Consider the following 21,935-nt stretch of genomic DNA (forward strand, 5'->3'; position numbering starts at 1 on the left):
GGAAAGGAAAACTGAGGACCCAGAAGAAAAAGTACATCGAGTGTGTACTTCTCCTTACCAGGGTGTGCCTGTCAAACCATCCACGCAATGGATCTGATTAAAAGGAATGGGATAGTTACATTAGTTGGTACTTACATTTTAGTTTAAATAATTCAAATGAATGTTTGGATAACTCTGACATTTATTAGGTTAAGGATTCTGCACCCAATAGCAGTGTGTGTATGAGGGGTTCCCCATACCACCAATTCTCAGGCCCCAGCGGGGTGTCCTACAGTTCAACTCAGTTCTGACAGTTTCTACCTGCAGACAGCATCAGATCCCCCAGGGTGAGGGCTCAGTGCTGCAGGACTGCGCCCCCCACCCGCTTCAGATGCGAGTCACGAGTCCAGGTTGGCAGCAGTGCTTCTGATGACCTGCTATAGATGGGGAGTTCCAGAGACCCCTTCCTCAGATTCAAATAACTTGCAAGAGCAATTCACAGGACTCAGAGAAAGATTTTACTTGATAGATTACCCGTTTATAATAAAAGGATATAACCCAGCAACCTAAGTGTCCATCGACAGAGGAATGGATAAAGATGCAGTACATATATACAGTGGAATACTATGCAGCCATCAAAAAGAATGAAATAATGCCATTTGCAGCCACATGGATGCACCTAGAGATTATCATACTGAGTGAAGTCAGTCAGACGGAGAAAGACAAATATCATATGGTATCACTTAGATGTGGAATCTAAAATACGACAGAAATGAACTTATCTACAGAACAGAAACATACTCACAGACATAGAGAACAAACTTATGGTTACCACAGGGGAAAGGGGGGAAGCAGAAGGATAAATTAGGAGTTTGAGATTAAAATATACACACTACTCTATATAGAAGAGATAACCAACAAGGACCTGCTGTATAGCAGAGGGAAATATACTCAATATTTTGTAATAACCTATAATGGAATAAATCTGAACAAGAATACGTGCATGTGTATAACTGAATCACTGTGCTGTACACCTGAAACTAACACAACATTGTAAATCAACTATACTTCAATTTAAAAAAAGAAACAAACACACAACCACAGACAACAGTAACAAAAAAGACTGTTCTAGGGATGAGGATCTATAACGTAGAAAAACTTGTATAGAAATGTTCACATCAATATTGCTTGTCATGTAAGCCCATATTTAGCTCATGTAAACAAGAACATCTGTCTTCAAAGTTAATCATGCCTAAGCATAAGATTTGATTTGGCTATATGAAAAGTGAGTGGGAAAAGAAGGATCTAAGTCAGGAAGAGGCAGATGGAAGTGATGCACACGGCAGGGTGTGGGGAAAGGGGGCGGAGCTTCCACGTCTGAGGGTCTAAGGGAGCCCCTCCCCCAGCATGCGTTCACCTCCGCGGAAGCTCTCTGAACCCGGTCTTTCTGGATTTTTACAGAGGCGTCATCACACGGGCATGCTGATTAAACTACTGGCCGCTGATGGCAAACCTCCGTCCTCCGCTCGCAGGTGGAGGTGGGCGTTCTGGGGGCCAGGAACGTGCAGAGACCGGATAGCAGGAGGCGCTGCTTCCCAGCCTGCAGAAGCCAGCACAGCGAGCCTGGAGCCCAGAGGAGGGCCTGGGACGCGGAGCCCTCACAAGGCCCCGCCCCCAAACGCATCCCTTTCTAGACACCACCAGGCGGTTAAAGAATCCCGCTGCTTATACCTAAAGCATGTTTCTTTTAAAGAATTAAAGGCTTCAGATTTTCACAAGCCCATTTACGCTTCTAATTCCTTTAAGAACCTGTGATGGGAACAAGTCGCCAGCAGACTACCGAGACAGTGTAGAAAACCGTGTTTAATCTCTCTGTGAATTCTGTCTTCCTGCTGTCTTTTATATGCCATGGAAACATTCATTTCTCATTACAGACGTAAGAACGTGTGAAATATATATATATATATATACACACACATATATGTATATATCTCAAGATTGAATCTTTGCTGCTTTATTGAATATTTCCAGCACAGACACGCATGGACATGCCCCATCCCCCATGTAGGGACAGATGTGATAGTTCAGTCCTGGGAGGATGTTCTTGACTCGGAGTGTGTCCTCCACTTTCAGCAGGAGACAAAAATGGAATAAAATTCATTCCTTCACATTCTGAAGAGGTATGAGGTCTGATTTATTTATACTCTTTAATAGTCCTAAAAGTTAAAAGAATTGAGTGACTATGCTATTTCTCCAGATGTCAAAACTCTGATTAACTTTTCAGATTGAGAGATTCAGAGTATTTTCTCTCCACTCCATTTTTATTTTGGAGAGCTGGAAGTATATTCCAGTTGCATGAGGCAACTACAAAAAACATTTGGAATCTGTCAACCCTGGAAATACTCCTCCTACCTCCAAAAAAGCAAGTTACATTTCCATTAAAGATAGTATTATGTCTTTCCTCCTTCAAGGGACCCTTTTATAAAACTGTATGAACATTCAGGCTTTGCTTGCATCGAAATATTTATCATTAATACACCTGGCACCCCGCAGACCTGGAAAAATATAGTTCAAAAAATAATTTACATGCTGACATTTACTACACTCATTCCTATAAAATATAATTTCCCTCGTTTATACTATAGAGTTGTAGTTATTCCTTACTTCTAGTGTTTACGAGATTATATATCAACATTGGGTTATAAAGAACATCCTGACACGTATTCAGCTATATCCTGCCTCATCCTTTGCAAAACCAGTCTCTTCTGTCGGCGACGCCGACACCCAAATAACATGTATTATGACAGGTGCTTTGCACTGTCACTTTTTTTTATTTTTCTGAATCCGCATGACAGGCATCAGTTAATCCTAGCATAAAGTGGCCTTTGGTAGGTTAACTGTCACATCTCCTTATTGGTCAGGTAAAACGTTACCTCATCGTACAAGATGATTAGAAAGTTACTGTAACACTCAGCACCAGCGTCTTGCGGGAACAGGAGTTGGTTGTGTGCGCAGGTAAGAGCGGGAACAACTGACTGGTTTGCTTTCACAGGAGTTCCGGAAGCAGTGCTACGGGCTATGCCTAGGCTTCTGGAGCTCCGGAAGCAGTGCTACAGGCCACGCCTAGGCTTCTGGAGCACGTGGGCTCTGACGGCTGCTGTGGGCACCCAGGCGGACAGTCCCTGTTCTCTGACCTAGATGAGACCTTAGTTGAGCGGATGTACTTTCCAAGGGATAGGTCTAGACGCCACAGACTGGAATCTGTCGTGTGCAAAAGGAAGGACACTTCCACCGGAGATTCCAGAGGACAGGGGAAGACACTCAGGGGTGAAGGACAGATGTGTTTGTATCTGGGGGGATCTGAGTGGCTCACTGAGAGGGAAGAATTCAGTCTACGTGATGCCTAATGGCTTAAAGTGAGAGAGAAGGGTTTGTAATCATACCTGAGAGGAAGGGAGAGGGAGCTAATTAAAGAGGATCTCACCAGGTGTGTGTGGGGAGATGCCCCAGGAAGAAGGAGAAAGCCCTAGATGTGCTCTGGAGACCCAGAGTCTGTAACAGTTGTGTCTGTGGGCTGGACCATGAAGAGATTCTCGATGACATGACTTCAACAATGGCAAGCCAAGGCTGGGTTTTCCTCTCCTTGTTCTTGGTTGTGGGCAGAAACACATATTAAATTATGGGAGTTTGCAATCCCATACCAGTCTCTAATGGGGAAGGAATGTTGTTTACTGGAAAAGCCAGGAGACTAAAAGGCAAACTTATTTTACACAATAGAGGAAATCCCCACCACCAATAGAGAAAAAAAAAAATGGGTCTTAGGAGAAGCAGAAGTTTAAAGGATTTTGGTTTGAGAAGACATTTGGGGAGGAAAACATGGGAAAGCAATAGAGGATGAGATCTGTGGAGACTTGCAAAGAGCAGATGTAGGTGACAGTCTTGAGAGTGGAACTCAGGAGAGTAATCTGTGATATGGTTAATATTTTCTGCTCGGAAACCCTTTTCACGAAGATGGCGCCGAAAGTGAAGAAGGAAGTCCCTGCCCCTCCCAAAGCCGAAGCCAAAGCAAAGGCTTTGAAGGCCAAGAAAGCAGTGTTGAAAGGCGTACACAGCCACAAAAAAAAGAAGATCCGGACGTCACCCACCTTCCGACGGCCCAAAACACTGCGGCTCAGGAGGCAGCCCAAATATCCTCGGAAGAGCGCCCCTAGGAGAAACAAGCTTGACCACTATGCCATCATCAAGTTCCCCCTCACCACCGAGTCAGCCATGAAGAAAATAGAAGACAACAACACACTGGTGTTCATTGTGGATGTCAAGGCCAACAAGCACCAGATTAAACAGGCTGTGAAGAAGCTCTATGACATTGACGTGGCTAAGGTCAACACCCTGATCAGGCCTGATGGAGAGAAGAAGGCATATGTTCGACTGGCTCCTGACTATGACGCTTTGGATGTTGCCAACAAAATTGGGATCATCTAAACTGAGTCCAGCTGACTAATTCTAAATATAAAAGTTTTCACTAAAAAAAAAAAAAAAAAAAAAAATATATATATATATATATATATTTTCTAAAGAATATTTTGGCAGCTGTCTACAAAATGGACATTTAAGAAAGAGTGGAGACAAATATTAATTAGATTATTTTATAAGAAAGGTGACAGTGGGCTGAACAAGGGCAAGAATTGGACAGATCCCACACAGAATCTGAAATTAGAGTCAAAAGGACTTTCTAATGAACTGGATTTCTGAAGAGAAAGAAAAGCAAAGCATGATGAATGACCTCTATGGATGGCTTGAACAAAAGGGGGAACGGTGGGAACTTTTGGGGCAGGAGAGCCTGGGAGAGGGACGGGTGTGAGAGGGAAGTGAGGAGCTTGGTTTCGGGGATGTTACATTCGAAGTACCTGTTAGCCATCCCAGTGGACGTGCCGAGCAGGCAGCTGAACACGTACCTCTGCTTTCAGGGAGCATCAGGTGGGAGACACAGGGTGGCCTTCGCACGTGGATGGTTATGACACCCACGGGAGTCACTGACGTCTCCCAGGGAGGGAACTGACCCCCCCCTCCACTCCCCACCCCCAAACTGATTCTCTGCACAAACGATGCTCTCTTCCAACTCTGCGCTTGTGTGGGGTGACACCGTGTCCCACAGAGCACCCATTCTTCAGGACCCGGGAGGAGCGCTGTGCTCTTGGTTCCCACCGCCATGTCTGTCCGTCTGCGCCGTGCTTCCCTGCAGCTCTGTGTGTGACGGACTGGTCTCTGTGTGATCATGTTGACATGTTTCTCTCCCAAATTCAACAGTAGGCGCTTTGAAGGCAGAGATGGAAATGTGTCCAGTGCTGCAGTAATGTGTGTGTATGAGTGTGTTTGCACATGTATATGTACGCATGTGCGTATATACAGAACACACATACACATATAAATACATGGTACGCATATACTATATAACGTACAGTCTATATAGTATATATCCTACGGTGTACATATCTTTATACTATAATACAGTGTACACTGGTATAAGGTAGTAATTGTTCCCATCATTAGACACAGTTTGATGAGTGAATGGAGGACTGCATTAAAGAAATCAATGAATGGTGCAAATGTAAGTTGCAGCCACTATGGAAAATAGTATGGAGGTTCCTCGGAAAACTAAGAGTTGCCATGTGATCCAGCAATCCCACTACTGGGTATATACCCTGAGAAAACCATAATTCAGAAAGAGTCATGTACCAAAATGTTCATTGCAGCTCTGTTTACAATAGCCAGGACATGGAAGCAACCTAAGTGTCCACCAACAGATGAAAGGATAAAGAAGATGTGGTGCATATATACAGTGGAATACTACTCGGCCATAAAAAGGAATGAAATAATGCTACTTGCAGCAACATGGAGGGACCTAGAGATTATCATACTAAGTGAAGTCAGAAAGAGAAATACCAAGTGATATCACCTGTATGCAGAATCTAAAATATGACTCACATGAACCTATCTAGGAAACAAAAACAGACTGGCAGACATAGAGAATAGACTTGCGGTTGCCAAGGGGGAGCAGAGGTCCGGGAGGGGTGGATTGGGAGTCAGGGATTAGCAGATGCAATCCATTATATATAGGATGGATAGAAAACAAGGTCCTACCCTATAGTACAGGGAACTATATTCAATATCCTGTGATAAACCATAATGGGAAAGGACATGAAAAAGAATATATATGTATAACTGAGTCACTTTGCTGTACACCAGAAATGAAACACAATATGGTAAACCAACTATACTTCAGTAGAATTAAAAAAGAAAGAAAAGAAAAGAAAAAGAAATTGAGAGGCATCTTCCCCCAACCCTCCCACCTCCTGCCACCATTGAATTAGAATCTCTGGGCATGGTGCCCTACCACTAGCGTTTTTACAAACAACTCTCTGGTTGACCATAATGTGCAGCCAGGCTAAAGAAAAAATGACTTCAAGCAACTAAGCTATCGAGACCCTACACGTGTGGTATACATTGTCCAACGAACAGAAGGATTTTCTGGCCCTGTTTCATCGCACCTATAACTAAGCTATCGAGACCCTACACGTGTGGTATACATTGTCCAACGAACAGAAGGATTTTCTGGCCCTGTTTCATCGCACCTATAACTAAGCTATCGAGACCCTACACGTGTGGTATACATTGTCCAACGAACAGAAGGATTTTCTGGCCCTGTTTCATCACACCTATAACACTAGTACTGACTCACGCCTCATTCTTCCTCTCAGCTGAAAGCTGTCTCTAATGCATAACATCTTGCCTTTAACATGTCACGTGCTCCACAAGTGCTGCCATAGATATCACTAAATCTGACTCTAAAATTACTCTTGAAACTGATTCATAATCATATAACGGACATATTGGGCCTATTTACAAATTGTAAGATTGGACCTCCCTAAGAACAGTCAGGCTGAAATCAGGCACACAAATTAATGCCGTTAAAACTGAATTGTGTAATGCTGGTTTTAACCAACAAGGACTATGTATAGTGCAGGGAACTCTGCTCAGTAGTCTGTAATAACCTAAATGGGAAAAGAATTTGAAAAAGAATAGATACGGGTATATATATGTATAACTAAATCACTTTGCTGTACGCCTGAAACTAACACAACATTGTTAATCAACTATACTCCAATATAAAATAAAAATTTTAAAGATCAAAAAAAGGGCTCCCCTGGTGGCACAGTGGTTGAGAGTCCACCTCCCAATGCAGGGGACATGGGTTCGTGCCCCGGTCCGGGAAGATCCCACATGCCACGGAGCGGCTGGGCCCGTGAGCCGTGGCTGCTGAGCCTGCGCGTCCGGAGCCTGTGCTCCGCAACGGGAGAGGCCATGGCAGTGAGAGGCCCGCGTACCGCAAAGAAAAAAAGAGATCCAAAAAGGATACATGCACCCCTATGTTCACAGCAGCACCGTCACAGCACAGCACAGCCAAGACATGGAAACAACCTAAATGCCCACCGACGGAGGAATGGATAAAAAGAAGATGTGGTACATATATACAATGGAATGCTACTCACCCATCAAAAAGAATGAAATAATGCCGTTTGCAGCAACATCGATGGACCTAGACATGATCATACTAAGCGAAGTCAGTCAGAAAGAGAAAGACAAATATCTTATGATATCACTTACATGTGCAACCTAAAATATGACACAGATGAACCTATCTATGAAACAGAAACAGACTCACGGACATAGAGAACACAGTTGTGGTTGCCAAGGCAGAGGGCGTTGGGGGAGGGATGGAGTGGGAGTCTGGCGTTAGTAGATGCAAACGATTACATAGAGAATGGATAAACAACAAGGTCCTCCTGCAGAGCACAGGGCACTATATTCAATCTCCTGGGATAAACCATAATGGAAAAGAATATATATGTGTGTGTGTGTGTGTGTGTGTGTGTGTGTGTGTGTGTGTGTATGTGTGTGTGCATAACTGAGTCACTTCGCTGTACAGCAGAAATTAACATTGTAAATCAACTCTTCTTCAATAAAAAATATTGATAAAAAAATCAGTGAAGTTACTAAACACATAGAGATGTTTCCATGAGAATTTTTATGTAGAAGTTGTATTGTATGCAAACTTATACTTAGCAATAGTAGACTTTCCAAATCCATGTAGGTAGGAAGCTCTGTTTCTAGAACTATTTTGAAAGCATCATTTCAAATGGACCTGCTCGTTTGGATCCTATTGTTTCCCAGGTGGTAGAAGATAATTATGGGCAATCCCTGCGTCTTAACAGTGCGGAGCCAGCATTGCCTTTCCTAAATTCAACAAGCTTGTCACACCTTCCGTGTCTGACCAGGCCCCGTGCCGGGATGAAAGGCAGATCCCACGGGACCCTGCGAGCCTGGGGAAGCAGGACCCGCGGAGACCCCTGGCAGCCTCTCTCGGGCTCGCCTGCTATCTGCCCGTCCCCAGATCCCTGGCCAGGAGCTTCCCCACAGCTCTTCTCAGCAGTCCCCACCTCCGAGCAAAGCCGGAAACACCACGTAAGGCATTTTCCAGCTCAGAGGTGAGTGTCTCATGAGACTCTCCCCTTGCTTTGCTCAGTTCATGGCAAACAGACTAGTTTAGAACCACTGGCAACAAGGAAGCGGGTATGGGAATGATTTAGTCACTGCCCCCAGTGGAGAATTCGGTAGCCTTTTGCAGTAATTGTGACCACTGTAAAACCAGTAGAAAAGAAAAAAGGGCACGTCGCATTTTTTTTAGGAGGGAAGCAACAGTTTCTAACAGTTTAACTGTGCGGACCCTCCTTAAAAACAAGTACGCATATGCACAAGGATCCCCAATCATGGAAGTATAAACATTTGTTCGAATGAGACACCCTATGTTCTTAAACTTTCATTATGACGCCAAAATGTTGCACATAAAACTTAGGATAAAAATCCTAAGAAAAACTCAAAGGTAAAATTTGTACACATCATAGTTCAAAGGGCATATTTACGTGTATACGGGTATGAAGACTCTCCATGTAAAGACTGCAAATAAGAAAAAGGAACTCGAAGCACTTACTTCTGTGGACGGCGTGTGTGGACGTGAACTGGAGGGAGACCTTGGCGCTCTTGAGGCGCGTCTGGCCCCAGTAGGTGACAGCCTGCAGCTCTACTGTGTAGTCGCAGTCGGGCTGCAGTGGCTCCAGGGTCACAGAATTCTGAGACTGCAGGTGGAGGGAACACACACAGATTCTGTTACAAGCCGCCCTGCCTCTGAGCTTCCCTGCACAGCTGCTGTGTCCTTGTGAAGCACACCAGCTCGTCTCTGATGTCTGCCCGGACTATCTAAGATCACAAATCGTTCTACATCTTTAGCATATGAAAATCCGCTTTTACCGTGGATCAAAATAAATGTCATACAAAAGGCACAAACACGTTTTTTTGGAAATTGTATTCCTAATCCCATTATTGGATGCTTTTCAGTAGCAGGAAAATGAATAATTCTGTCCCCTCACTCCTTACTAGATACCACCTTACAGAGAGAAGAAAGCTATAAAGATTACGAATTGGCATTCCCTGTCTTTCTCTGATTTTATCCTAAATCTTGTATGAGTAAATTTCCACCAAAAGTTGTAAGAAAAATCAACCTGACAAAATGCTTAAAGCACTTTTTTATGGCTTGCAGGTATAATAATAAAGCCCCTTACAAGTACTAGGAATTAAGAGAAATAAGGTTGTTGTCTTAGAATTCAAACATTCATCAAAATATAGTACATGTGATATCACATGGCCCTAAATGGTCTAATTGGTGGTATTAACATCTGTGAAGGGAAAAATGAGTCCATCACGAACGCGACACCAGACATCAGGCCGTCGGTAAGCAGCACGTGCTTTCCCACAAAGAGCAGGCCAGTTGTATACGTGCACCGTGCCACATGAAGGTATCGTCATCTGAAATTGTCAAATACTGAATCACATAAGCCCATCCCTTGTTTCAATACCTCAATGACCTGTCGGAATTCTCCGCACCATTTTGGGTCATGTGAGATCTCTTTTCAGGGAGAGAACACGACTTCCAGGGGCGTTTCAGACCGTGAGCACAACGCTCCCTGTAAATTAATAGTTCGGCACCTTTACGTGATTCAGGCTTTTGAGGGATCAGTCATCAGAACTCGGCCACCTTCCAGCAGGGCGGCTCTGGACGGCTGAAAGGACTGCACTTCCAGAAGCGGGGGCTGAGAGGCAGGCTCTGGACCGTGGTCCCTGTTCCCAGGTGAGGCTGGGCCGCCTCTCAGCCACACCCACCGTGGTATTAACCGTGCCTCTTCGTGCCCTTTCTGCCTTTTACCTACAGTATGTCTATGAACTACCGATTCCCAATTCTTTTTAGTTAGGGTTTCTTGTTATGTTCTGTATCACTCTTCCTGAACTATTACCTTCAAACAAGGAAAATAGAATTCACTTTTGAAAGACCATTTCCTTGAACATCCCCACTCCTCTTAGTTTTCACGGATATTAGGATGGACTCTTAGGAAATGAAAAGACATTGATGCCCAAGAAGAAAATTTCACAATTTCTCATGTTTTTCAACATGTTTCCAGTTCCTGATCGTAATTCTCCGTTGGTCAAATTTTAATATTGAGAACTTTAATGAGTCACATGACCTACAGCTTGCCTCTTGTGGATCCAGAAAAACACGTCACTCGTAAGATAGTGACCTATGATTAAGGCTACTCTAGGTCTGTTAACAATTATAATTAAATTCAAAGTTTTTTTTTTTTTTTTTTTTTTGCAGTATGCGGGCCTCTCACTGCTGTGGCCTCTCCCGTCGCGGAGCACAGGCTCCGGACGCGCAGGCTCAGCGGCCATGGCTCACGGGCCCAGCCGCTCCGCGGCACGTGGGATCTTCCCGGACCGGGGCACGAACCCGCGTCCCCTGCATCGGCAGGCGGACTCTCAACCACTGCGCCACCAGGGAATCCCCGCAGTTCATTTTTTATTTATCTAATTGACATATACTGGAAATAAATTGCAAACTTCCCTACTAATCCTTGATGCTGTTTGGTTATTAAGGGCATGTCAGGGGCATGGGGCTGTCGGCATTTCATCACATCACTTTTTGCTTTCTATCCCTGTGACTGCACAACTTTATCTCTTTCAGCACTTTCTATGAGATAAGCACACATTACCAATGGTCACTTGTTGCAAAGTCCTACAAAATAAAAGCTGGAACTGTCAGAATGTTTCTTGAAAATAAAACCAAAACAGTATCACAGCTAAATATCGGTGATATGGACCTGTGGAGACATGTTTTATAATTCCTCAATGGCACAGATATTGGAATCTTCAGTGCAAAAAAAAAAAAAAAAGTCTTGGTGTCCTTCTAAAGCACTTTCAAACATTTATTTATTTACGGAATTCAACCTTACGAATTAGGGGAAAAGGTGTTAAGTTTTATAACAATGAGATAAAGGAATGTGTACTAAAAGGACACCAAACACTCATTTTTATGCATTAAGCATTTCATATGATGCAAAAGGTTCAGTGTTATAGACATCTCATTGCATAAAACAGTTCAGTGAAGATTGTATTTCTTGGTGTGTGGAAAATAAGCCATTCCAAGTTCTTTTAATCAATAAGAAAAGCATATTGTCAAACATGCATTTTCTAAACTGTCTGCTGTTGCACTGATTAGATTATAGATGGGAGCCCCTTACGATACACAACAGATAAAGCCGTGAACATTTACTCTTCAGTTTACAAGGATCTCTTTAGAAAAAAAGAGACCTAAATGTCGAGGACATTTTGAATTGTCTCGTTTTCAATGGCTAGACAGGTTAAGATGGAGACATTTTTGTTCCTCTGATTTCCGGAGTGGTGCCAGCCATTTGGATATGAGTAAGTCAACAGACTAAACTCAACTGTTGTCACCTGAAATGTGCACGGCTGAACGGCTGGCGTGGTCCTCTGTTTTCTGAACTTCCTCGTCCAAAGGGGAGGGATGGGAACCTGTCCCTCATCTGTCCCTCTTGTGGCTCATCAGAGGCCACGCTCAGACCAGGTGCCTGAGTTCAAACACCACTGCGAGGAGATGGGCCTCTTCCCCCTGGTTCTCACTCACCCCATCCGTGGTCTTTCTCCTCTTCTTCTTCGTTGGCACAAGTGACTTGCCGCTGACCGTCCAGCTCCAGAAGACTTTGTAGTGATGCACTGGGATGTCTGGTTCCTCAGGGAGATCCCAAACGATCGTCACCGTCACGCTTCCGTCACTGTTGATGGTGGAGTTTGCAAGCCGGAGGTTGGCTGGGGCCGGTGGTGCAGATGGATCTGAAATCCCAGGAGAAAGACATAAGGGCCCAGGATGACCACAAAAGCATCGCCTCTGTACATGTGATGACTACAGGGTCGATGCAGGAAGACTGCCCTTGATGTGGAGAAGAGCTGAAGATAAGCACTAAGGAAGATCCCCTTCTTAAGCTTCAAACTGAAAAACAACCTATAGAACAGTAAGGGCAATGTGTTTGGGCCATATTTGTAATCTAGGCATTTCCATACCGCTACAACCCAGCCAAATCTTCACTGTACCGAAATGGATAAAGTTCTGTAAAACACGGTCAAATTCCATTCAGGTTGGTTGGCATTAAATAGGTCAGCAAAGTTGAAATGCCTTTGAAAATTCTGAAAAGAAAAGACAGAAATCTAGGACCAGCTCATTCGAGTAACTGTTTTCATCCGAGCCGTCCTGGAGCTTTAGATCCTTGAATCAAAAGTTAAGAGTGACGTGAAAACATCAGCAAAAACAAAAAGTTTATTTTTTCGCCACATTACAAAGTGGGTGACAGACGGGTAACATTTTTATAATTTCACCATTTCTAGTTTGTCGCATAAGCCAAAACCGTCTCAACTGTCAGGAGGGAGATTAGGTTCTGGAATGATTTCTCTACAAACCTCCATTTGAAATCTATATATGAAGATGACTAAGTACGTGTAAAGCTGAGGGTCTTTCCTTCATTTTTTTGCCACAAATTGAGCCAGCCGCTCACCACAAATGATTTACAGATGGTTTTGTTTTAAGACGCCTGCCCAGAAAAATGCTGTCAATAATTCTAATTCTAATACCATCTGCATCAGAGGGGCAAAGAAGCGCTATCTAACTCCATATAAACGAAGAAGACTGGCGGAAAATAGCCATGGTTTTACCCTTGGGATGGTTTGTGTTTCGGGGATGATGGAAGCATGAATTATTTTTTTAAAAATCTGTTGCTTTTCTGTAAGATAAGTTTTGGAGGGGTGGTGGGCTGTGTCATTTTTAAAAGCTTTGTAGTTGCTCTCCTAGGCTGATGGCTCGTCCAAAGCACGTTACCTGACATGCCTGACCGAGGTGGTTCTCAGACGGTCACCGTGAGGAACCCTCTGGGAGCGCCCAAGACTTATACTGAGGTATGCTGGTTCAGCAAGTGCGGCCCATCGATACATCCACGTTCAATATATATTCGTGTTTTATGTGAAATACACACTTTTATGTAAAGCACACACGCGACTCTGAAGTGGATGATCCACAGGTCAGAAGCTGAACAGTCCTGCACCTGGTGGCGGCCAAGCAAAGGTGCAAACAGCCCCTGCCTCCCGCGAGCAGGGGAGTGCTGGGTCCTGTTATCACGGGCTCAGGAAGCACGGCCTTCCTCGCTCTGCTGGTTCTGCGGAGTCCCTGGGAGCCCCACGCTGGTCACCCCCGTGGAGACGCCACACGCCTCGCTGCTTTCACCTTGCATCGTGGTCTCCGCCTGCCTCCGCTCCCCACTGGCTGTCCCTCTGGTCCCCTGACCCTCCTCAGCCTCCCCCTTCCTGGCCTCCCCATCCCACCGCCACTAAGCGGGGGAGCATCTGGCCTCTGAACTCGGGGGCCTCTTGGCATCTATACCCAATCTCTAGAGATCTCACCAGTCACAGCTTTAAAACCCCTGAACTTGGATTCAAGCACTAAAGGGTCTTTGCATCAGCTACACTTGGAGGTCTGAGGCAGCTTGAAAGGACCGTGCCCAAGACCAAAGTCCCCGTCCCTCCCAGCCCCTGCTGCCCACCACAGACGCCCCATCTCAGGAAACACAAATTCCTCTTTCCCGCTGCTCCCGCACCAAACCTCGAGGTCGTGTACTTCTTCCGCTTTCATTCCTTCGGCTAGCAGTTCCTTCAGAAACCTATCTGGAATCTTACTGTTTCCACCAGAATAACACCGTGTGCCAAGCCTTTGTCTTTGCTCCCTGATGACGGCAAAGGCCTCCGAGCCTTTCCCAGTACGGCAGCTGGTGGTTCTTTACAACACAAGTTGAGGCTCTTCAGCTTGGAAGCTCTCGATGGCCTCCAGTCTCACTTAGAGTCAAAGTGCTGGCAGCCTCCCCAGAGTCCCGTGCATCCTTCCCACACATAACCTCCCAAACCTCCTTTCCTGTCCCCACCTGAGCCTGCTACTCTGGCCACACTGGTTCCCATCTGATTACGTGGAGATGAAAACCGAGAGCTACTGAAGCTTTTCCACCGGTTTAGCCTAAACGCCTCCCTCCCTACCCACCCCCCGCCCCGAGAGTCGTTACCTACTGCAGGTCGACCAGATGTCACCCTATTCAAAACAGTTACATGTGCTTTCCTCCACGCACCAGCAGAATTTCACCGTGATTTTCTCCTACTTTGGTATTCTCCAAGGCCCTTAAGATCAACCTCTGCGGTATGAGTCAATCCTTAACCTACGACAGGTTACTGCAGACCTTTCTTACAGAAAGCTGGCTGGCAAGCTCAGCATCGCTTCAGAGTAAGAGAAAAATTACAACGTGTAAAGGTGATTACAGCCATTCATGTTTTCAGTGATGCACCTGGATGTCTATATGCTGGAAATAAGTAGTTATGTGAACCTTCCAGAGAGTCTAGGTTCGTAGGACAAGCTCAAAGTCACCGCCTTTTCTAAAGAAATTCCAGGTTTAAGGAAGGCAAATAGTATTCGGTATTTCATCATTTCCCTAATCTACTTCATTCATGGTATCATTTCTTACTGCCCTGGAAAAATTTCTCATACCTTAGATGTGATCACAATTCAGAATAACATCATCTAGTTTATGAAACATGATAAAATATGAAACAACGTAATTTATGACAATGGCATTAGGAAGCAGTGCTTTCAAATAAATGAATTAGTAATATTTGCTTCACATTTTCTTAAAAGTAAGGCCCACTCGAGTACTCACAATACCCAGGTGGCGTACTCCCATTACCAACGTGAGACACCCCCAATCTCTTTCTTCCCCCAGATAACTACTTTTTAAATTTTTGAAGCCAAAGGGAAATAGCAGAGGTGATCACCCCAGTTATCCTCTGTAAACGAGCTACTCATTTATCTGTCTAGTCACTGAAGACTTCAGATGAGAGAGTCTGTCCTGTTTGTCTAATCTGAAGGATTTCATTCAGTCCCAACAAATTCCCAGATTGCTGTCATTCACTGCCTTGTGAAATGGTTCCCTGCAGTGTGAAATCAAGTATATTCACTTTGTTGAAACATACAAAATCTTTTCTTTCAGTTTACATAATGTTTTAATTCTGTTAAAACATTGAAATGCAGTTGGAAGCTTGTGGAAAAAATCATATGCATATAGAAATTCCACATTATGATAAAGCTCTAAGGGATTTTATAATTTATTTATGAACTTTAAAAAAAAAAAACTGGTAAGGATCTTAAGGGTTGGATAGGTAGAGTGACCTGCCTGAGGTCACTCACATAACTGGTGGCAGAGCCAGGCGTGAGAATGACAATGAGGGGAGAAAGAGGGGTTTGAGGCCACATCTCTACATCTGTTACGTGTCATCAACATAACGATGGGCCACTGTCTCTACAGAAAGTCAACCTGTGAAGCCCTTTGCTGGGGAAAGTGCCCATTATAGTCTAGCACAGGGATTGAAAGCCTTTTTCTGTAAAGGGGCAGACAGTGAATATCAAGGCTTTGCAGACCAGACAGTCTCTGTTGCAACTAATCCACTCTGCTGTCGTAGCTTGAAAGGAGTTGCAGATACTATGGAAACAAATGAGCACGGCTCTGTGCTAGTGAAACGCTATCTGCAGAAACAGGAGGCAGGCCAAACATGGACCACAGGCCATGGACGGTCAACCCCGGAGCTAGAGTCTGTCCAGAGCAATGACACCATTTAGTCTCTGGGAACTGGACATAAGCACAGCTTATTTCCAATCTTACACGCATATGGTTGTGCTTTGTTCTTTTAATGTTGGCCTTTTGTTCCCATTTTGCAGATGAGGAAACTGAGGATCAGAGAGTTTAATTCTCTAGTTCAGGAGTGTAGGGGGAGAAGGTCAGAGGCACATCACAAGACCAGAGCTCCCCTGACCCCTCCCCCTCTGAAGCTTAAACGAGAGCATTTCTCTCCCATCTCACTCCTCTTTCTGCTTCATCCACTCCCTCTGTGCAACCATCCCCATTATCTGCAGAAACACAACTCACAAAGCAGGCAGCAAGTACACTTTCAAAGATAAATGCAATAGGAAGCCCGTATCAGCTCCTTTTACAGTTTGCATGATTTCCAGGGCAAAGATATCTTTGACGTTTAGCAGGAATAACCAACTTCAGCCTTGGAGAAAAAATAGTTCCTTTTATTAACGATCATATGTAGTGCTTTTGGCAAAGGAAGATGGAAGCTTCGGGTTTCAGCAGATAGATTTACGGTTGCATCTCTGACCCTTTTGTGACAAAGTAACACACACGGTGGAACAGCTTTACGCCCTACGATGGGTAAAGTGCCAAATGAAATCACTTGTCACCCCTGCAGAAAGGCAGGCTATTATCACACTGATGTGAGCTCTCATGGGAAAGGAGCCCTTCCTGCCATCCCAGGAGAAAGCCCATCACTTATTGTGAGGCAGGCGCCTCCACGTGTCCAGACGATCCTGTTGGTTGAACACGGAGACCCAGCCGCGCGTTAGCGCAACTGCAGAGTGGGGTGCAAATGGCAGTAAAGAGAGAGACCTTTAGAAGGTCGTCCTCAGTGAAGTAAGTCAGACAGAGGAAGGCAAGCATCATAGGATACCACTTGCACGTGGAATCGAAAATGTGGCACAAATGAGTCCATCGACAGAGACAGACTCACAGACAGAAAACAAACTTATGGGTACCAAAGGGGAAAGGCGGGGAGGGGTCAACCAGGAGTTTGGGACTAGCAGATGCATATACCGTATATAAAATAAACAGCAGGACCTACTCTGCAGCACGGGGAGCTAAACTCAATGTCTTGTAATGACCTACAAGAGAAAATAATCCGAAAACATATATACTTATAACTGAATCACTGTGCTGTACCCCTGAAACTAACACAATATTGTAAATCAACTCTACTTCCGTAAAAAAAGACCTTTATAAATACACAATCATGAAGGAATATACATATACGTATATATACATAGACACAGAGAGAGGAACGAGATATGCTTTGAGAGCATGAATGTTAATTTTATTACTTATTTGAGTTCCTCAAACGATGTCCAGGGAACAGACTTCCCATTTGAAATGCATCAGAGGACTGCCTCTTAGGTGTGGGGCGGTGATCAAGGGCAGTTAGATTTTTAAAGCAATGATATAACCAGTCACATGTTCTCCAGCTAATTCGTAGGTTAGTTCTGATATTTAAACTGTTTTCTTTCCAGACACAGCAGTTGGAATAATTTTACTTCCCTCATGAACAACAAAAAGAAAAAGAAAAGAGAGACAGAAAGACAGGAAAGAAAGGAAGGAAGAAAGAAAGAAAGGGAAGGGAAGGGGAAAGGGAAGGGAAGGGAGAGGGAGGGAGGGGAGGGGAGGGAGGGGAGGGGAGGGGAAGGGAAGGGGAAGGGAAGGGAAGGGGGAAGGGGAAGGGAAGGAAGGGAAGGAAAGGGAAGGGGAAAGGGAAGGGAAGGGAGGGGAGGGGAAGGGGAAGGGAAGGAAGGGAAGGAAAGGGAAGGGGAAAGGGAAGGGAAGGGAGGGGAGGGGAGGGGAAGGGAAGGGAGGGAAGGGAAGGAGAAAGGGAAGGGAAGGTGAAAGGGAAGGGAAGGAAGGGAAGGGAAGGAAGGGAAGGGAAGGAAGAGAAGGGAAGGAAGGGAAGGAAGGGGAAAGGGAAGGGAAGGGAAAGGGAAGGGAGGGAAGGGAGGGAAGGGGAAAGGGAAGGGAAGGGAAGGGAAAGGCAAGGGAGGGGAGGGGAGGGGAGGGGCAGGGAAGGGAGGGAAGGGGGAGGGGGAGGGGGAGGGGAGGGGGGGAGAGGGAAAGGGAAAGGGAAAGGGAAGGGGAAGGGGAAAGGGAAGGAAGGGAGGGGAGGGGAGGGAGGGAAGGAAAGGGAAGGGGAAAGGGAAGGGAAGGGAGGGGAGGGGAGGGGAGGGGAAGGGAAGGGAAGGGAGAGGAGGGGAGGGGAGGGGAGGGGAGGGGAGGGGAGGGGAAGGGAAGGGAAGGGAAGGGAAGGGAAGGGGGAAGGGGAAGGGAAGGAAGGGAAGGAAAGGGAAGGGGAAAGGGAAGGGAAGGGAGGGGAGGGGAAGGGGAAGGGAAGGAAGGGAAGGAAAGGGAAGGGGAAAGGGAAGGGAAGGTGAAAGGGAAGGGAAGGAAGGGAAGGAAGGAAGGGAAGGGAAGGAAGAGAAGGGGAAGGAAGGGAAGGGAAGGGGAAAGGGAAGGGAAGGGGAAAGGGAAGGGAGGGAAGGGAGGGAAGGGGAAAGGGAAGGGAAGGGAAGGGGAAAGGCAAGGGAGGGGAGGGAGGGGAGGGGCAGGGAAGGGAGGGAAGGGGGAGGGGAGGGGGAGGGGAGGGGGGGAGGGGAGGGAAAGGGGAAAGGGAAAGGGAAGGGGAAGGGGAAAGGGAAGGGAAGGGAGGGGAGGGGAGGGGAGGGAAGGAAAGGGAAGGGGAAAGGGAAGGGAAGGGAGGGGAGGGGAGGGGAGGGGAAGGGAAGGGAAGGAAGGGAAGGGAAGGGAGGGAAGGGAAGGGGAAAGGGAAGGGAAGGGAAGGGGAAAGGGAAGGGAAGGAAGGGAAGGAGAAGAAAGAAATCCCCTGCAGTACCTAGACACACGACAGCTTAGGGACGCTGCGGAAGCTGCACGGCAGGCACATTCCCAGCTATCGCATAGTTTCAGGACACGTGCTCAGAACAGTGTTGTCCAGTGGAAATGGCACGCGGAGCAGCTGCGTAGGAAGTCATGGGTCCCCGTGGAGCGACAGGGAACTTTATGACCACAGTGGAGTCTGTTCTCGCCTTTCCTAACACTCCGTAATGTATGCGTGGAATAACATCCCGTGTGATGCTTGTACGCTGTGAAAACAACGTCTGCTTTTCTTCTGCTTTTTAATGTATCCTGTACACATGGGGAAAATAAGGGGGGAAAGATGGATGGAGAACTCTGAATTTGGAAGTGAATATAATAACTGTATTATGTACATGAGAAGACGTACTAGGTTAATGACGACGGAAGGTGGACTTTTAAATTTTTCTTTGTAAGATCTCCTAAAAGCACATTAATTCAGTGTTAAATGGATAGGGACTAACCTCAAACATCCAGACCAACATCTGCGTGCTTTTGGCAACACGCAAAAAAGTGAAGCTGGGCTTTGCTTAACATAAGGCACAAAACCGTCCGTCTTCCTGCTTCCACTGCTGATGTCGACACACAGAAGTCTCTGTAGCCCTTTATTTCCCAAATTCAGTCAACTTGTAAGCAGTCACTTGTAACAGGAAGTAGTACTAGTAACGTATATTTCCAATACCAAGCACGCAGTATATGCACATTTTCTGCCCCGTCCATAAATATCAACATGATCGAGAAAACGTTCAAGACCAGTGCATACCAAAGTATGTTTTCTCCTGGCAAGAGTGTCACCCTAAATTGATGCCCGCCACTTTGGGGCGCTCTGTGGGTCAGCAGCCTGGGGCTGCTTCGTCAAAGAAGCGGACGACAGTGTGAAACGGATCTGATGTTGGGAAGGGTGATGGCAGATTCGGGAGGGAAGAAAGCAAGCCTGGAAAGGCCTGTCTGTCTCCACTTACTATTACGTCTGTCCCACATTCGGGAACACGGGGGCTCCTTTCATGATCTTGCCGAATTGCGTCCGTCCAACTATTCATATCTTTGTTTTAAACCATAATTCAAAACACATTAGACACGTCTGTAACGGGAATCTTGTAGATATTGAGTAAACCAAGAGGTAGACAGCAGACGCTCTCGCGGTGCCACCCCTGTCCCCTGTCCTGTGCTATTTCAGGGCACGTCCGCTCAGCTTGTAAACACCCGCGCCTCTGTCTGCACCCAGAGCAGGCTCTGTGCGTGTGCAGGACACAGACGCCCGGGAGCAGCCCGCCTGCAACGCCCCAGTTCCCCAGAGGGCGAAGGGCTGCCCACAGTGGCAACTAGCGTGAGAACGTGCCTTTGTGCTCCGCCTTCCCTTCCCGGTCACCTTCCCCTCTCACCCCCGCCCCTGCCCACCCGGTCACCTTTCCCTCTCACCCCCGCCCCTGCCCACCCGGTGTCCTGGATCCTTGCCTCTGTAAACTGCTTCCATGCGGAGCCTTAACTTGCACGGGCGTCTGGGGATCACGTCCCTGGCAGGTCATCTCCCGCGTCAGGAGTCCCACGTGCAAACGCCCCTGTGATTCCACACGTATCTACATCTGTCTCCCGATGCTTCCTAGGGTTCACTCCCCACGCCACGGGATGGAAAAGTTTCCAAGACCCTAGGGTCTGGCAAGCTTGGTGCCCAGAAAAGCGAGCGCTTCATCCCACGAGTAGCCTAGGAAGGCAACTCACCATGTGGAAGGGTTACCATTTCCATTTTCTCCATTAAGAGACAAAAAGTAGAAAGGGACATTATACATTAGTCTATTAAATTATCTATGTAATTTCAGTTTTTAAGGTTGTAGCCAACTTTCCTTCTCAAGTACCAGGGAGAAAGACAGTATAGAGCATTTAAATAAGTAAATACAGAAAATCACCTCAACCTTGGGGAGGGGCGTTGGCAGGGGTTAGCAATAAAAATATCCAGAAACGGTATTCACCTGGAAAAGAAAAAGCCTGAAACTGACTTACCAATCTATGAACAACTCAGAATTTTCTTATAGAAAATAAGTATTCTAAGGGGTTAGGATTAAGTTATAGGGTGATATAAGAGTTAAAGGGAGGGCTTCCCTGGTGGCGCAGTGGTTGAGAGTCCGCCTGCCGATGCAGGGGACACGGGTTCGTGCCCCGGTCTGGGAAGATCCCACGTGCCGCAGAGCGGCTGGGCCCGTGAGCCATGGCCGCTGAGCCTGCGCGTCCGGAGCCTGTGCTCCGCAAAGGAAGAGGCCACAACAGTGAGAGGCCCGTGTACCGCAAAAAAAAAAAAAAAAAAAAAAAAAAAGAAAGAGTTAAAGGGAAATTAACTGAGTAACCAATCTATTCGGGCAAACCACAGACTAGTAATTTTGTATTTAAAAGTAACCCTAAAGAAGAGAAAGACAGCAATTTTGGCTTTTCTGTGAGAATCAGGATGAATACCAGGCAGCAGGCCTAACTAAACTACATGACGCCCACTTTACCAAGTTTTTTTATCGTCCTATTTAATTTTGCTTTTATTTTCAGAGGTGTTCGTGGAAGATGGAAAAGATCCTTGCCCCTTCCCTTGAGCCAGCCTTAAATGATCAAGTCTGGTCCCATATGCAAATTCAAATGCACTAGAAAATGGCCTCCCCTTTGCACAGACAACTATTTTGGAAGCACTATTTCTTTCTTAAAGTAATTTTAAACCACTAGAAGACGTACAACTGGTACAGTGTCAGTTGGTTCCGGAGCACGGCGGGCATTAATTAAATGAAAATGCACCGCTTTTGGAAGCGCTGCAGTGACCGTTAAAATGTGGTGCTATTTGCTTTTACAAACCACACCGCACATGCAACCTTCCATACGTCTCAAGGCAAGGCGCATTCCAGACTTCAGTCCTTGTGCTCTGCAAACCAA

General features: G+C 45.9%; 1 protein-coding gene and 1 pseudogene across 1 annotated transcript in view; one reads left to right on the forward strand and one right to left on the reverse strand.

The window, feature by feature from the left end:
- Positions 1-21,935, reverse strand: part of ANOS1 (anosmin 1) — a 189,199-nt gene that overhangs the window by 16,736 nt on the left and 150,528 nt on the right. The window contains exons 7-8 of the mRNA XM_065901097.1: positions 12,071-12,276; positions 9,029-9,173 (exon numbers count right to left, since the gene is read on the reverse strand). Of these exons, the coding sequence (XP_065757169.1) occupies positions 9,029-9,173; positions 12,071-12,276 (351 nt within the window). The remainder of the gene's footprint in view (positions 1-9,028; positions 9,174-12,070; positions 12,277-21,935) is intronic.
- LOC136142633 (large ribosomal subunit protein uL23 pseudogene) lies at positions 3,991-4,461 on the forward strand (annotated as a pseudogene).

Source organism: Phocoena phocoena, chromosome X, assembly GCF_963924675.1.
Source record: "Phocoena phocoena chromosome X, mPhoPho1.1, whole genome shotgun sequence".
Lineage (NCBI taxonomy): Eukaryota > Metazoa > Chordata > Mammalia > Artiodactyla > Phocoenidae > Phocoena > Phocoena phocoena.